General features: G+C 48.5%; 1 protein-coding gene and 1 pseudogene across 1 annotated transcript; both read right to left on the bottom strand.

The window, feature by feature from the left end:
- Positions 1 to 47: 47 nt before the first annotated feature.
- On the bottom strand, positions 48 to 1076 carry LOC136509977 (protein STRICTOSIDINE SYNTHASE-LIKE 10-like). The gene has a single exon (XM_066504558.1). It carries the CDS (start codon positions 1074 to 1076, stop codon positions 48 to 50), a length of 1029 nt encoding a protein of 342 aa, XP_066360655.1.
- A 389-nt stretch (positions 1077 to 1465) lies between these two features.
- The window catches only part of LOC136511074 (cysteine-rich receptor-like protein kinase 6), a 36197-nt pseudogene continuing 19558 nt past the window's right edge, over positions 1466 to 18104 (bottom strand).

Genomic DNA, 18104 nt, shown 5'->3' with positions numbered 1-18104 from the left:
AAACCAGGTCTTCCTTAAATAAAAAATACTGTAGCTAGTGTAGTAATCTAAACTAGGCCTACGTAGTCCAATTCTACAGATCCCAGCCACAGCTGCCCGTCCTTCTCAGAGACGTCACTCAGTGTCACACCCTTGACCGCCGTCAGCTCCTCCACCGCAGTGCCATCTACGCCAAGCCGGACGCCAACGAGATGCTTCATTGGAGGTGCCGTCGCGTCGAGCCGTGCCTTCTCCTGGTTCAGCGCTACCCAGTAGCCGCCCCTGGCGTCGCGCCTCACGTTGTCCGGGTACCCAGGCAGGTCCGCGAGGAGCTCGTACTGGCCGGCCTTGGGCCCCTTGAGCCAGTACCTGAACGCCTGGCACGGCACGGTGTGCGCCACCACCACATGTGTCCTGTCGGTGCTGACCGCCACGCCGTTGGGGTACGGCAGATCGGCCTTGAGCACGGTGACTTGCTTCGTCCGCGCGTCGTACTTGAGCAGCCGCCCCGTCGCATCGGCGTTCATCATAATCTCGGTGTTGAACCTGCGCGGGTAGGTGGTGCTGCTGTCCGTAAAGTATACGTCCCCGGTGGCCTGGTCGACGTCGAGCCCGTTGACGAAGTGGAACGGCACGCCGTCCGCCGCTTGCGTCGCCAGCACCTGCGCCTCGCCGCCGTTGGGCCCGACCTTCATGAGCCCCATGTACGCGTCGGCGATGTAGAGATCACCGGTCATGGCGAAGAACTGCAGTCCAAGCGGGCGGCCGCACATGCTCTCCGTTTGCTCCGACGGCCCCACGGACGCCGTGCACAGGGGGATCTTCCGGTAGTTTGCGCCGTGGGCGAACGTGGTCCAGCCGAGTGCGCTGCCGCCCCACTTGAGGACGCGGCCGTCGGAGACGCCGGCGTAGGGGCCCTGGCCGCGGCGGTCGAAGGCGAGGCTCTCAGCGCCGGTGACCCCGTCGGGCAGCGGCAGGTGGAAGCTCCAGTGCGTGGGCGTCGTCTTGATCGGCTCGGCGGCGCAGAACGACGCCGGGAGCAGGAGCGCGAGGGCGACGGCGAATAGAAGCGACGCCGCACGTTTGATGCGCCCCATCTCGATTGCGTTGTGAGTTGGCCGATGGAGCTACGTACTTTGCTTTGATGCGATGGCGAGACGGGCAGGTAGGTGCCGTTTTATAGGCCTGGCGGTGCGCGGCGGCCGTGTCGGACTCGGATAGTCGGATGCGGCCTCGTCCTTGTTTTCCTTTCCAGGTTCCGATCCAATGTGTTATACGACTCCACTCTCCACCTCGCCTCCGTTTGTTTGTCGCTGTCCTTGTCCGACTCGCTAAACTGATTCACGGGGGTGAGAATGTTATGCGTAACGTGTTTGTTTTTGAATTTGAATTTGAATTTAAAAAAATTTACAGCTCCTGTAATGTCAATGGAAAGAGCAGAACTGAAAGATCACGTCGTCCTCGTCCATGCTAATCCTTTAATCCATTAACGTGCCTCCAAGTCAGAGACGGAGACTTTGTTGATCGACGTCGACGGCTCCCCTGCTGTCTCCAATGGCTTCTTTATGGGGACTACGAAGGCCGGCTTGGTTGGCGGCGACATTGAGACGATGCGGTTTCTGAGCACGAGGAGGACGGACGCCATGCGGGGCCGGAGCTGCGGATCCTCCTGGACGCAGAGCAGCTCGATGTGGATGCACCTCAGTATCTCCAGCCTGTCCGGCTCCTCCGCCTGGTAGCCGTCGAGAAGCTGCAGCACGCTGCCGAGGCTCCAGTGCCTCCAAACCTGTCCGTGCGGCCGTGCCCGCCCATGGCCATACATACATGATCAAAATTTGTTGAGCTATGATCCAAATTCAAGTTTGAGCCGAAGCAAAGCGGTTCATTAACGTTAAGAGGGACTACACCATCTATTAGTTCCGTATTGCTAATAGACGAGGGTGTGGGGTTTTTTCTCCCTATATATACGGACCACCTCCCTCATAGGCATCATAGACTTGTATACGGGAAGGCCCCTAGGTTAGGGTATCCCCAAGTTGTAAATCTCCGGCGTTTGTAACCTCACCCAATATAGTGAAGATTTGCTGGCTGATGCCTGTGGTTTTTTCCCTTCCACCTTGGGAGGGTTTTCCACGTTAAAATCTCGTGTCTCCTGTGATTCTGTTCTTCGCCGTTTATATTGCCTATCGTTTATAACAAGTGGTATCAGAGCTTGGTTTGACCTTAGGGTTTCGCGATGGCATCGATGAAGTTTGATCTACCGCTGCTGGATTACAAGACGAGATTTGCACTGTGGCAAGTCAAGATGCGGGCGATTCTGGCACAATCTTCGGATCTTGATGAGGCGCTGGACGGTTTCGGAGGAAAATGGCAGAAGTCATGGACCGCTGAAGAGAAGCGGAAGGATCGTAAGGCTCTGTCTCTGATTCAACTTCATCTACATAATGATATTTTGCAAGAAGTGCTGCAGGAGAAAACTGCCACAGAACTTTGGCTCAAGCTGGAATCGATCTGTATGTCCAAGGATCTAACCAGTAAGATGCACGTAAAGATGAAGTTGTTCACGCACAAGCTGCAAGAAGGTGGTTCGGTGATGAACCACTTATCGATCTTTAAGGAGATCGTTGCCGACCTAGTGTCGATGGAGGTAAAATATGATGATGAAGATTTAGCTCTTCTACTGTTATGCTCACTGCCTACTTCATTTGCAAATTTTTGAGATACCATACTATTAAGCCGTAATGAACTAACTCTTGCGGAAGTATATGAGGCCCTCCAGACGAGGGAGAAGATGAAAGGTATGGTTCAGTCTGATGTGTCATCCTCCAAGGGCGAAGTGTTGCAGGTTAGAGGCAGGCCCGAGCAAAAAACCTACAACAACAACAATAATCGAGACAAGAGCAAGAATGGTAAAGGCCGTTCGAAGTCCAGAGGCAGGGATAAGTTCTGCAGGTATTGTAAGAAAGATACTCATGTCATTGAGGATTGTTGGAAGCTGCAGAATAAGGAGAAAAGAAACGGTACGTATAAACCAAAAAATAAATCCGATGGTGATGGTAAGGCCTCTGTTGTCTCCGCTGTTGATAATTCTGATTCAGGAGATGTTCTGGTTGTTTTTGCTGGTTGTGTTGCTGGTCGTGATGAATGGATACTTGATTCTACATGCTCGTTTCATATATGCTCTAATAGAGATTGGTTCAGTTCTTATGAGTCTGTGCAGAGTGGAGATGTTGTGCGTATGGGAGATAACAACCCCCGTGAGATTGTGGGCATTGGCTCCGTTCAGATCAAGATGCATGATGGTATGATACGCACACTGAAAGATGTGAGGCACATACCAGAGATGACCAGAAATCTCATCTCCCTCAGCACACTTGATGCCGAGGGGTACAGACACTCCGGTTCAGGTGAAGTGTGTAAGGTATCAAAAGGCTCTCTCATTTATATGATAGGTGATATGAACTCTGCAAAGTTATATGTTCTTAGAGGAAGTACTTTACATGGTTCCGTCACTGCTGCTGTTGTTTCTAATGATGAACCAAGTAAAACTAATCTCTGGCATATACGTCTTGGGCATATGAGTGAACTTGGTATGACAGAATTGATCAAGAGAGACCTGCTGGATGGCTGCACTGTGGGTAAGATGAAGTTCTGTGAGCACTGTATTTTTGGCAAACACAAGAGGGTAGAATTCAATGCATCTGTTCATACCACCAAAGGTACACTTGATTATGTACATGCTGATTTGTGGGGGCCGTCTCGTAAGCCCTCTTATGGTGGTGCTCGTTACATGCTTACCATTATTGATGATTACTCTAGAAAAGTGTGGCCTTATTTTCTAAAAAGTAAAGATGATACTTTTGCTGCTTTTAAAGAGTGGAAAGTTATGATAGAAAGGCAAACTGAAAAGAAGGTAAAATTGCTTCGTACTGACAATGGCGGTGAATTCTGTTCGGATGCTTTTAATGATTACTGCAGGGAAGAAGGCATCGTTAGGCACCACACCATTCCGTACACTCCTCAGCAGAATGGTGTGGCTGAGCGCATGAACCGAACGATCATCTCGAGGGCTCGTTGCATGTTATCCAATGCTCATATGAACAGGCGTTTTTGGGCTGAGGCTGCTAACACTGCCTGTTACTTGATCAACCGGTCACCTTCTATCCCACTTAATAAGAAAACTCTCATTGAGGTATGGTCTGGTATGCCTGCTGATTATTCACAGTTGAGAGTTTTCGGTTGCACTGCTTATGCTCATGTTGATGATATGTTAATTGCTGCCAAGAGCAAGAAAGAAATCACTACGTCAAAGAAACTGTTGAGTAGTGAGTTTGAGATGAAGGATCTTGGTGCTGCTAAGAAGATTCTAGGTATGGAAATTACAAGAGACAGAAATTCTAGTTTGTTATTTCTTAGTCAGCAAAGTTACATTAAGAAAGTTCTTCATCGTTTCAACATGCATGATGCAAAGTCTGTTAGTACTCCTATTGCTCCTCATTTCAAATTATCAGCTTTACAATGTGCTAGTACGGATGAGGATTTTGAGTACATGTCAAGAGTTCCATATTCTAGTGCTGTTGGTTCTTTGATGTATGCCATGGTTTGCTCTCGTCCTGATTTATCATATGCTATGAGTTTGGTTAGTAGATACATGGCTAATCCTGGTAAAGAACATTAGAAGGCTGTTCAGTGGATTTTCAGGTACCTTTGTGGTACAACAAATGCCTGTTTGAAGTTTGGCAGGACTGATAAGGGACTCACTGGCTACGTGGATTCAGATTTTGCTGCTGATTTGGATAAGAGGAGATCTCTCACAGGTTATGTGTTCACTATTAATGGTTGTGCTGTGAGTTGGAGGGCAACATTGCAGCCCGTTGTTGCCCTGTCTACCACTGAAGCAGAATACATGGCTATTGCTGAAGCATGTAAAGAATCAGTTTGGTTGAAAGGTTTGTTTGCTGAGCTTTGTGGAGATGATTCTTGCATTAATTTATTTTGTGACAGTCAAAGTGTTATATGTCTCACTAAAGATCAGATGTTCCATAAGAGAACGAAGCACATTGATGTCAAATACCATTATATTCGCGATGTGGTCGCGCAAGGTAAGCTGAAGGTATGCGAGATAAGCACACATGATAATCCTGCTGATATGTTGACAAAGCCACTTCCTGTTGCTAAGTTTGAGCTTTGCTCAAGCTTAGTTGGTATAACTGTTTAGTCCAAGAGGCTATTTGGCACCGAAAGTATTTCTTTGTTGTTTCAGGGTGAAGGTTCGTTTTATGCTACAAGAAGGAATTTGTCTCAAGGTGGAGTTTGTTGAGCTATGATCCAAATTCAAGTTTGGGCCGAAGCAAAGCGGCCCATTAGCGTTAAGAGGGACTACACCATCTATTAGGGCACCAGCAGTGTATAGATCCAGGGGTGGTCCTTAGCTGGGCCCCACGAACGATTAGACGTCATCTGTTATGCTACCAGCAATGTATAGGATCGGGGTTGGTTCTATACGTGGGCCCCATGCCCATAAGAAAAACAACCGATCCCCTTCTTCGTGAAGGTTTGGAGCCGGGTTCGATACGAAGGAGCGGCTCCTCCATCGAATCGGGTTCACAGTGTATAGGAGCCAGGTTGATGTTCGCATTTATTGCATCGGACCGGGATAGGAGCGCACACTGCGGACGCTTTTAGTTCCGTATTGCTAATAGACGAGGGTGTGGGGTTTTTTCTCCCTATATATACGGACCACCTCCTTCATAGGCATCATAGACTTGTATACGGGAAGGCCCCTAGGTTAGGGTATCCCCAAGTTGTAAATCTCCGGTGTTTGTAACCTCACCCGATATAGTGAAGATTTGCTGGCTGGTGCCTGTGGTTTTTTCCCTTCCACCTTGGGAGGGTTTTCTACGTTAAAATCTCGTGTCTCCTGTGTTTGATCTACTGTTCTTCGTCGTTTATATTGCCTATCGTTTATAACAAAATTGAGTCGCCATTGCAAGCAGAAATAATGTTAGCTAGTACACATAAAAAAAAAAGGTAGTGATGCGTGTTCTGATTCGAAGGTTACAGCTTACCAAGCTTAGCAGATCTTCAGAATCTCGCCGGCCCGTGACGATCTCCAGGACAAGGACGCCATAGCTGAAAACATCTGACTTGGTAGAGAAGATGCCGCGATAGGCGTACTCTGGTGCCATGTATCCGCTGCATTTCGGAGACACAATGGCATGTCAGGATGCATGTACAAATGGCGCCACGTATATACCCTTATCCTTTCTTCTATTGGAAAAATTCAGACACTTTGAGGAAAAGAAAAAGGAAGAATTGAGAACTTGTTGACGCCAAATTACTTACTAAGTTCCAGCAATATGTCTTGTGTTTTCTACGCTTGATTCGATCTTAAACAGCTTCGCCAAGCCGAAGTCGGAGATCTTGGGGTTCATGTCTGCGTCTAGCAAGATGTTGCCCGGCTTGAGATCACGGTGGATGATCGTCAGCCGTGAATCCTCGTGAAGATACAGAAGCCCTCGGCTGACCCCTTCGATGATCTTGTACCTTTGCCCCCAGCTTAACTGCTGTTGCGTTGCAGGATCTGAAAGTTTGGTTTAATTTACATCACTTGGTAAACAAATGTCCGAGTGATATGATATGAAATGATATATAGTAGGGTTAGGGTCACTGATTCATGCTCCAAAAAGGATTTTGTTGAGGCTCTTGTTGCTGAGGAACTCGTAGACGAGGAGCTTCTCTTCTTCATCGACACAGAAACCGAGCAGGCGAACCAAGTTCTTGTGCTGGAGCTTTACAACGAGGGCAATCTCGTTTTTCATTTCCACAAGTCCTTGCTGTGAGATTGTCGACAGTCTCTTCACTGAAATTTCCTGCCCATTTTGCATCGTACCCTGAAGAACATTGAGGTCAGACTATCATGTGTTTTGTGCTTGTTACCGCTGTTAGCAGAAGGACTATTTGGCATGTTGGGCATTTTGCTCAAGTTAAATTTCGGGCTGCAGGATTGAAGTTACTTTGTAGACCGGTCCAAAACCGCCTTTCCCGAGCATATTTTCTTCTGAAAAGTTGTTAGTGGCAGCGAGCAGAGTACCTAGATCGTACTGGAGAGTTTCTGAACTTCTCATTTCTTCGTCATCTCCATACCCTGTTTATAAGCTCGAGGAAATGAAAGAGTCAGCTCAAATATGAAGGTTACAGCACATTGTTCTAAAGATACGCTGAAGTTGTTTCAGCACATACGTTTCTTTGTAGTTCTGTTCTTGCAGATATAGACACCAAGAAGCAGCAGCAGTGTGAGAGCAACAGGAACTGAGACGAGGAGAGCTGTATTCCTGACCATGCGCCGACTGCTTCCTGGGCCTGACGTGGTGGAAAATTCAGAACGAAGTTGTTTCAACCTTCTTCGAATATTTTTTTAATGCCAGGAGCTCTCTTTTTCTAGAACACGACTTCACGTGTATTTCATTAAGAAGAAGTAGCACAAAGAGTTCACTGCCATTCGAAGGCGAGATGCCTCGATGGCGCCGGTACAAACCACCACGCGGAAAAAGTAACGTACTACATGATGAAAGATCTTGCGACAACTAGAAATGGCCTCTAAGGCACCATCTCGGCCACCATGAACAACGAGAGTGCCGTAAAGCCCGCGACGATCCACTCGTCCCCTTCCTCCATCACCTTCCGTGCTGCCTGAGCCGCCGTGCAGGCCACATTGTCGAAGACACGGGAGTTGCGTTCCTTCCATAGCCGCCCAGAGACGAGAAGAATTGCCGAGTCAAACCCTTTGCGCAGTTCTGTAGGCACCTGACATCTTGCATCCATCCACCAGTGTGTGTGTGTGTGTGTCTATATATATATATATATATATATATATAGTCCCTGGCAGAGGAGTGAGCCGATCCCAGTCAAAGCGACGCAATAGGCAGCTGCACAGTTCCCTTGCGTAGACGCAAGAGATAAGCGGGTGATCAACCGTTTCGTCCTCCTGGGCGCAGAGCGCACAATCCGCCGTATCCTGGAGACCATGCCTCTTCCTATGGTCGGCCATCCAAATGTGACCGTGCAAAGCCAACCAAAAGAAAAGCTTCACCTTCGGCGGAGCCAAGGACTTCCAAAGCTCCTTGGCTCCCAACAATGAAGACATACCAAGGAAGAACGGCCGGTATGCTGAGGATGCGGAGTAAGAGCCATCCGGCGTCCATCGCCGGACGAATCGGTCGCTCACGAAATCAGGTCCCATTAGTCCATTGATCATGGATACAGAGAAATCATCGACTTTGGTTTCCTGAAGGCAAACCACAGGACAATGATGTCCCTAACAGCAGGGTGACGTGCCCGGCTGTTGAGCCCACGAGCGTTCCATACTAAGAACTGATTGTAATTCATGATAACTAGAACGCGCGACGAGTGACGGGCATCAGTTAGACGTCGAACGCCAAAGCAACCGCTTGGCGGGCTCCCACCAGGAATAGCTCGCGCATGGCCGTGCGCTTGGAGGAGGATAAGGGCTCCTTGAAGGTTTAATGAAACCTGTCGGCATAGGAGGCATCGGGACTCTGCGACGGAGATGACCTCCCCGCTGGTCTCCACTTTCACAACATGACCTTCTTGGCCTGAATCTCTGGCCTCGGGTCGCAAAGGTGCGTCATGGATGCGATACGTGTGCTACATCGAGGGACCACGGGGCTGACTGACAGGAGGCACGACAGAGCGGAGTGGAGTCGATGAGTGGCTCCTACAGGGGAAGGCATAGGGAGTCGATGAACTCAGTCAGCGACGTTACCGTGGCATGCACGGACGGCGCCGATGCCTGGGCGCCCAGGGACGTAGCCGCTGGTGCCAGGTTTCCCAGCGACGCAGGCTCCTCTGACCCCAACTCATCATCGACGATGACCAGATCTAACCCCAACTCAACATCGACGACCGGATTAGGGACATCAGAGACAAGCCCATCAGGCCTTATAATTTCATCAGCTACTAGATCAGAGGCAGGCCCATCAGACATTGTAAGCTCTTGCTCATAGCCCAGCTAGCGCTCCTGCCTAGGGCTGGCCCAGCCTAGAGCGGACTCACATACCGGATCCCAGGAAGGGAGCGGGCCCAAGCCATCTCCGCTCATGTTGGGCTGCATCAGAAAATTTGGCCCATCATGGTCCAAGGTTCGTCCACATAGGGAGCCCACAAACAGCGATGGGTCCTCGTTGGGAAACATTCCCAGGAAGCCCGGGGCACCGCCGCACGCGTCGCCAACAGGGAAAAGGTCATCGCTGCCTGCACTATCGCGCTGGACCCCTGACCCTAGGCGCAAGAGTGGTAGGGCTTGCTCGACCAACATTGGGTCCATATCAGCGCCCATGCCATCCTCGAATGCGTCCCCGAGGCGAGCGACAAGCCCAGGCGAGGGGTCAAAGTTGTCCGTGCCTAGCTTTTCACCTGCCCTGATGAGCACAGGACCTGAATTGCCATAGAACCTAGCACGCATAGCACGCCCAACTAGAATCAGGCAGACCACGGAGCCAATGACCAGCGACCTGCCTGCTGAAAGGTCCTAATGGCTACAAGAGGTAAATAGTCTATAAAAATTTCTATAACAACACTAAACAAAATGGTTAGACAATTATGAGGCGAAACAAATGTTGCGCTAGCCTACTAAAATGAAAGCCACCTACTACAATTCTAGTCTCTATGATCTCTAGGCACACAAAGGCTATGCCACTGCACTAAGTTAGTGAACTCTCAATGACTAACTAAAGAGACTCACTAACCACTAGATATGATACAAGCTAGCTCTCAACATTAATTACACTAAAGAGTTTAGCTACACTATGAATGTAAATACACAAGTGATTGAGATGTTTATACCACCGTGTAGAGAAGTGTGCCAATCACAACATGAAGCCAATCAATTACAATAGAGTCCCGGTGACAAGAGGTGACACAATGATTTTTCACCGAGGTTCACTTGCTTGTCGACAAGCTACTCCCTGTTGTGGCGATACACTCACTTGGAGGTTCACGCGTTAATTGGCATCACACGCCAAACCCTCAATAGGGTGCCGCACAACCAATACAAGATGAGGATCACACAAGCCACGAGGAATCCATTAGAGTACCTTTTGGCTCTCCGCCAGGAAAAGGTCAAGAACCCCTCACAATCACCACGATCAGAGACGGAGACAAGCACCTTCCTCCGCTCGACGATCCTCGCTGCACCAAGCCATCTGGTGGCGGCAACCACCAAGAGTAACAAGCGAAATCCACAATAAAACACGAATACCAAGTGCCTCTAGATGCAATCACTCAAGCACTGCATTTGGATTCACTCTCAATCTCACAAAGATGATCAATCTATGATGGAGGTGAGTGGGAGGGCTTTGGCTAAGCTCACAAGGTTGTTATGTCAATGCAAATGGTCAAGATAGTGAGTTTGAGCTGGCCATGGGGCTTAAATAGAGGCCCCCTCGAAATAAAGCTGTTGGGCTCTCACTGCAGCCCAACTCAGGGCGATCGAACGCACCACCAAGTGTATCACTTTGTGCACGTGTGTTAGCATATTTTCACAAACATTTTCAAGGGTGTTAGCACCCACTAGAATCTAAATGCATATGCAACGATTTAGAGCATCTAGTGGCACTTTGATAACTGCATTTCGATATGAGTTTCACCCCTCTTAATAGTACAGCTATCGATCCTAAATGTGATCACACTCGCTAAGTGTCTCGATCACCAAACTAAAAAGCTCCTATCAAGTTTCACCATTGCCTTGAGCTTTTTATTTTTCTCTTTCTTCTTTTCCAAGTCCAAACACTTGATCATCACCATGGTCACACCATCATCATGATCTTCATCATTGCTCCACCACTTGGAATAGTGCTACCTATCTCATGATCACTTAGATAAATTAGGTTAGCACTTAGGGTGTCATCAATTCACCAAAATCAAACTAGAGCTTTCACCCGCCTCGTCCATGGGCCCATAGGCGTGCACAATGGACGATGCGACTTCCTCCCCTCTAGCCACGGTGATCGGGCTAGATGGCCACGAGTGACCATCGCAGCAATGGTCAATCCCTGGGTGAAAGCGGCTGTTGTTGCTGCCAATAGAGCCATCGTCATCACTGTCACGGTCGTTGAAGTAGTCGCCATCAGGTGTCGGCCCCAGCGACGGGCCACAGCGTCCTTCATCGATCCTAGGGTGGAAGCGGTTGAAGTTGCTGTCGTCTGATGCGTCATCTTCATCAGCATCAGCAGCATCATGTCCATCGTCTGTAGGGGACGCCGGTGGAGTGTTCTAATCCTGGAACGCGACCAGACATAGCCGCACAAGGTAGCGTAGACCCAGAAGGTCCACTAGAGTGGCCTCGATGGGATTCTGGATGCGTGGCTCAGGAATGAACATGATCTGCTCGTCGGGGATGAACCGTGGATGCATACACCACTCCATGATGAAGAATTTGCGGTCATCATCCGCCGGGACGTCACTCGGGCGGATGACATCAACGTCTACACAAGTAGGGCCAAGGATGGTCTGCGCCGTCGACACATTCTGGGCATGGAGGGGGACGCGCCTCATCCCCACCAGCACCCTAAACCTGAACAACCCTCCATTGGCCATAGAAGTCCTCCGCCATGGCTGCTAGATCAAAGCTAGTAGGGCCCCCCAGTGGAGTAGCGAGGACGCGATCCCTGTCCTTGGCGCCTGAGCCACATGACAAAATCCTCTAGATCATGGCGACGGACCTCAGCATCTTCCGCCGCCATGCCGAAGTGCTCGAAAAGGAACCGGGCAACCATGGCAGGCGACATCGGGGGCCTAGTACCACCAACAACCGCAACCGCAACAAGCACAAGGCCTAGCGCATCTTCAGTAGCATGCAACTCAGCCAAGCGAGGGATGAGGACAAACTCTGTGCGACGCTGGCGCACCGCACGATCGTCCTCAGGATCCACAGCGGCCGCGCCGGCCACCACAGGGCTAGGGGACCCCAACAGAGGCGGCGCGGGTGGCAGGGGAGGTGGGGGAGGTAGAGTCGGTGGGACACAGCAGTATGGAACCGATGGCAACCGTCCCATGGAGATAGACCACGCCGAGGGCATGTCATCAGCGATGTCCTAAGCCCACCGGCGCCTGGCAGACGGCCGCCGCTGGGTGACCCGACGACCCCCCAACGACCACGACGACAAGTGCCCATGCTTGGCACCCACATGCCTCACAAGAAGTGGGCATGCAAAGGCGTTGTGCCCCTCGCACTATAGTTGAAGCACCTTGTCGAGAAGATGCAATCTGCCTTGACATGGTTGCTCGCTAAGCAGTTGAAGCAAAGCCCCACCAGCGTCGGTGGAACAGGTCGTGTCGGTTTGGGTGGTGAGTGACGGCGCAAGCGACAATGACTACGCACCTGGTAGAAGCCATAGGCATCCGGCTCCTCAAATGCACGAGCGGGATGCGCCGTAGGGGAGTCACGGTGTCAGTGGGAAGCGATGCCTAGAGCTAGGTCCAGCTAGGGGTGGGAGCACCTAGCTGCCGCCATGAAGCCCCCGGAACTCTACAGATGATGATGATGATGATGGCGATGCACATGCCGACGGTGCCCACTCGCCTCTGCGACAGCCTTACCCTTTCCTATCGACGGTGGCGAGGGGGGTTCAAAGTCGGAGTAGTCCTCCGAGTCGCTGAAGGAAACCCACTCCCCGCGACCGCAGCCGAGGAACGCATCCGAGAAGAGGCCCGGTGACCCCGCTCCAAGGGACCACGGTGAAGGGAGCTCCTCCTCAGCTTCATCCGCCCAGAAGCGACGGGAGGGCGAGCAGTCCTCCATCCAAGGCATGAAGCAGGTCTGGGATGAGAAAGAAAGGTGGACGCCTGAGCGGCCGCCGACGGTTGGGAGGGCGAGCAGTCCCGTGTGCCTTGATACCCTAGATTCGGAATCATGTGAAGGGTGTTATAATCTATCCCATAGTGATACCCTTGTGGAATCTCTATCTGCTGGGTCCTTTGCTGGCTTGCTGCTTAAAGTCTCTGATTGTAGACATGAGGATCTATATCTCTATGGATCCTTTGAATTGAAGGTGCTATTTTTTGAGCCGACGATGGTATGTGGCCTGATGTGCCAAAATTGATCACCTGGTTCTAACCTTGCCTCACCGACTGTTGCACATGCTGTACTGACAGTCTAGAATTATACTATATCTAATTTGTAGTAGTACCTTGAGCTTGTTTAGATGAACCCTAAACTGCCTGGACATCACCATTACCAGTTGGTGCTGCTTCTTGATGGCTGGTACTGACTAGATTAGTCCCTTGGGTCGACGGATCTAGAATGTTGTAATAAGTTAGCCCAACTTGACCAACTAGAAATCCATGAATCGCTTCTTTCATGGCGTTGTGGAACGTGTCCAAGAAAGCTTCATTATGGCTTGATATGGCATCACGAACAGATTTGTCTACAACTTCCGTAAAGAAATGCTTGTCTTCAGCTTCAGCTGTGTCTGTCTGCCCGTGCAATAGAACTCTTGGTAGTGGATATTTTTGAACAATTGTGTTGTCACGTGTTTTGGTGTAGGACAACAAACACTTGTTCTGAAATTCTTCTATAGCTTTGCTGATAACACCTTTATCTCCATCAGGTAGATCTTCATAATATACCATAAGGATGTCGTTGTTGTTGTGAACCGCTATGACGATTGTGGTGTCCCACCTGGCATGCCAGAAATATGTGTCGACACGGAATTTCCATCTCGTGCTGAGGGCACATGAGCAAGCTAGAAGGGTCTGCTCGATGGAGCTGGAGATCCGCCTTGCTTCAGCGTAGGGGTGGTCGATCCTGCGCACTCCTCCTAAGATGTGCCAGTCAATTTGACCCTACAATCGATAAGGAGAGAAAGTTTATCAGTAATTTAGGGTGGAACGTGCCGGTATTGCCAGATAGTCCCGAATGTGCGGCTCTGAGAGCCGATATGAAAGGAGATCGACTAAATAGTCGATTCTAGCATATTCATAAGAATAAATCAGTTAAAGCTCATGAGGTTGTGTAAGAAGAATCAGTTATTGTTCAGGATGGATATCATTATTTATACAAATATTAGTCAATGACAAAAGGATATCAACAAGGAATAATTTATGCTAAGCCAATGACTAAAAGTAACCGAACCCCTTTTTATATAAAAGAAACTGTTCATCATCACTTAACCATTTAATAAAGATAAATCTAGTGAACATATTAGATCTCATCTATTGCTATGACCAGTGGGGCATGAGGTAGAATCATGTAGGCCGTAAAAACAACAATAGACTCGACGACCCTAACTTATTACTAATACCAGTGGGGCATGAGGAAAAATCATACAGGCTGTAATACAATAATAAGATCATGGGGCTAACATAACTTTCAACCTATCTCTACTTCAACAGTCTCGTGACATGAACTATTCGTGAAAGCACTCGATATCGGCTAAAATAGCCGATTCAGGCATAACGCACAGTTAAGGTCATGCCCTCTTAAGAACGGATCTACCAAATAACGATCCCCACTCCACGGTGCTAACAGTCGGGTGTGAGGCAGAATCACACAGGCCGTGATAATGGGGCCATGGAACGGTTTTCGCTAACCAATAGATCTACTCAAGATCAAACATGCCTTAACCGCACGCTATGCACGATTAAGATTGACATAGAACAACCGATAAAACATAACTCATCATTCAAAGTGCAGATTAGATCAAATTTAGATTAACAAACGATGGGTTAAAAAAGATATAAGGCCGATCTAGATCAATCCCAATCGAGCGAAGTGATATTGCTGTAATTAAATAAATAATGGAAGCAATAAGCAATATCGGTAACTTAATGAATCTATCCGAAGGAACGCCACCCTTAGATAGAGCCGATAACTTGACCTTAATCTAGTTTGAGCAGTTGAGGTCGACCGGATCGATGCAGCCGTATTTGAACTAGACAAGAGTCGATAACTAGCTTATACCAGAGTCACAGTGGAGGTCGACCGGATCGATGAAGCTGTATGAACAGAAGTATAAACCATGACGGTACTTACAGACAAGCAGTGGAGGTCGACCGGATCGATGTAGTCGTACTTGCTGAAGAACTCACCGAGATCTACTCTACTCCTACTCCTAAGGGGTGGTCGGAGCCGAAAAAACTAAGTAACTTGTATTTGATTGATTGTGTGTCTTTATAATAGCCGGGGTTTGATATTTATACCCGAGATCTACACATGACTCCTATCTAAGCACGACTCACCACAATCTTTGGCCCTAAGAGAAAACATTCCTAATTTAAGATAACTTAGACTCTAATCTTTCCCTTTTTGTAGAGTCCAACATGCTTTGTCCCGGCGTCGATCGTAGCCTTTGTCATTATCTGCTGGCGCTACCTGAAGAAAGCCGATTCTAGTGTTGCATTCGAATCAGCTGGTTCTGATCTGCACGCAATTGATTCCTTGATGACATGATCTTGTGAGCTTTCGAGTCCCAATGACTCTTCTTCCAAATTTTGGTGTAAACACATGCCCCCCAATTTTAGGATAAAAGAAATTTTATCCCAAAATTATCATGTCTGTACCCCCGATAGGTCCGCAGTCATGGGTAAAGAATCTTGATCTAGGGTCTACTGTTTGTCGCTGCCTATGTCAGCTTATGAGCCCATGCTTCAAAACTTTTATGAGAACATCATTGCTTCACGGGCATTTGGATTCATCTTCTCAGTCCGGCTATAAAATGTCTATCCGACCCCAGCAAGAGCAACTCAACAATTCAGCCATGTTTCTCTTCTATCTGCCCCCTCTAGTGCTTCTGACTCCACCAGACCCTCCATGGTCTATCCTTTTGTTATGAAGATCTTGAGCGGTTAGAAGAATTCTTGTGCATAGGGTGATTGTGTCGCTCATTCTAGCGTCTTGTCGAGCAAGAGGATTAGCTATTGCGGTTAGAAGAATTCTTATGATATCACCTGAGTCTTCTCTCCATGCTCGTAGAGCTATTCTAGTGTTTGCAAGGGCTCAAATGTGTGGACACCTTCCCCATGTTCGTTCCACCAAACGCCCACCGAGAAAGCCACAGGCTTCTTCCCCATAGTTTCTTAGTTACCGATAAATCAGCTGGGCATCTGTTAGGTGGGCAGCCTTTCCCCTTCTCTGACACAATTTTATCAACGGGCCGATGTGACCTGGTTCACGATGACCTTCGGCCTTGTGGGGACCTGAACTCCCTTCAATCCAAAGAAGCCTTGGTGGGTTGATCTCTGGTCAATGTAAATTCTTCGTATCTGTCCCACGATATTTTGTAATTTGGGGAAGCAATAAGTTTGAATCTGTTATCTCTTCGTTATTCGTCCCCTGAATTTCTGAAGTGTCGATCCATTTCTGTTTCTGATTTCAATTTCACACCCCCGGCGAAATCTATCTTCTCACCTTCCCAGGCTATATATACGGGCCACGGCTATGGATTGAAAAACAACCTGCTTTGTCTCAAACCTTCTATGCCCTTAGTATAGTTCCTGCTTTTTCTGTAGGTTTGAGATCATGGAGAATAGCAAGGGGTCTGCTGAGGAGGCCCTCCACAGATTTGCATCATCGCGCCAGCGCCTTCATCGCCAAGAGGGTGCAACTTGGGATGCTCCCATTGTTCTGGAGCAGAGGGCTGACTCTACTCAACCTTTGGGGTCACCTTCAGCACCAATTCACCGCTAGCTCCCCCGTTACCCAAGGAGGTAGATCGACAATGACGATCTACTGGTCTCCATTGATCGAACTGACCAGAATCTAGCCAGCTGTCTCTCCCTTGCAGAATCGGCTTTGGCCATGATTCAAGGCCGATCATCCCCTGAGGTCAGCCTGGTGGGGGAAAGGTTGGCCAGAGCTAAAGCCAGAATCATGGGTGAGACATCTACCATAATTTTTCTGTCTTCTTCTTAATTTTGCCCCCAAGATTTCTGACCATCCTTTCCTTAAATCTTTTTAGATCTAACTGCTCAGTTGGAAAGCCTTCGATTAGCTGCGGATCACACGACGGGATTTGTCAATGCTAGGGGCGTTGTTCCGGTGGTTCGCTTGCATGACATCCCGAACCGTGTTAGGAAGGTTGCTCTTTATGGCGTTTGTCATGATAATGTCATGGCATTGGCTGCTGTATAAGCCCGTTCTTGCCACAATCTTCGTCTTCTTCCCCACGGTTTTCCAGACGCGGCGCACCCTGGAGAGCATGAGCGTTTGGTTGAGGATTTCTCTAACGCCGCCAACTCGGTAGCCTTCAACACCCTGGTCGATGATATAGTAAGCAAAGTGTTTTTTGGCCCGTAGCTTGTAATAGGTGACATTTAGCAAACAACTTGTTCATCTTGAGTGATTTTCCTTTGTTTTGTACTTTATATTATACACATCACTTCGTCTATGTTTGCTTTGCTTCTATACGCGATACACATCGTACCGGCTTTTACCCATTTGGATTTATTTTTGTACTAGAGGCGATACCTTTCTGATATCGGCTATTAGAGCTGACGACTAAACAAATTGGTTGTTAAGTATTAATCCAAATGCTAGGGTAATATTTCTTTAAATATTTCCCATTGATTGCTCAACCAAATTCTTCCTCTCCTCTTAGTGTTTCCAAAATATAAGCATTACCAGGCGTACAACGTTTGATCCGATAAGGTCCTTCCTAGTTAGGTAACTATTTGTCAAATTTACTGCCCTTTGATCTGATCGGCAATTTCACTTTCTAGACCAAGTCTCCCTCAGAAAATTGCTTAATCTTGACCTTTTTATTGTAATATTTTGCAATCCTCAGTTTATTGGCTTCGATATTTTCGAGAGCACGCAGCAGAAGGCACCTCAAGCCCTCCAAGTTGTCTATCATAAGATTCTTGTAGACTTCAGCTGACAAATCATTCTATAATGTAACACGCCTCGACCTAGTCCGAACTTCCTAGGGAAGAACTGCATTATGGCCATACACAAGTTCGTAAGGCGACGTTTTAATTGATCCATGACAGGCCATCCTATATGCCCATAGTGCCTCATTAAGCGTTGAATGCCACTTCCTTGGCTGTTCCTTAATCTTTTTCTTGATCAGCTTAATCATAATCTGATTGGACGCCTCTGCCTGGCCATT

The sequence above is a fragment of the Miscanthus floridulus genome, chromosome 16 (genome assembly GCF_019320115.1).
Source record: "Miscanthus floridulus cultivar M001 chromosome 16, ASM1932011v1, whole genome shotgun sequence".
Lineage (NCBI taxonomy): Eukaryota > Viridiplantae > Streptophyta > Magnoliopsida > Poales > Poaceae > Miscanthus > Miscanthus floridulus.
Note: the sequence above shows the minus strand (reverse complement) of the source record. Positions and strands in the feature narration are given on the sequence as shown.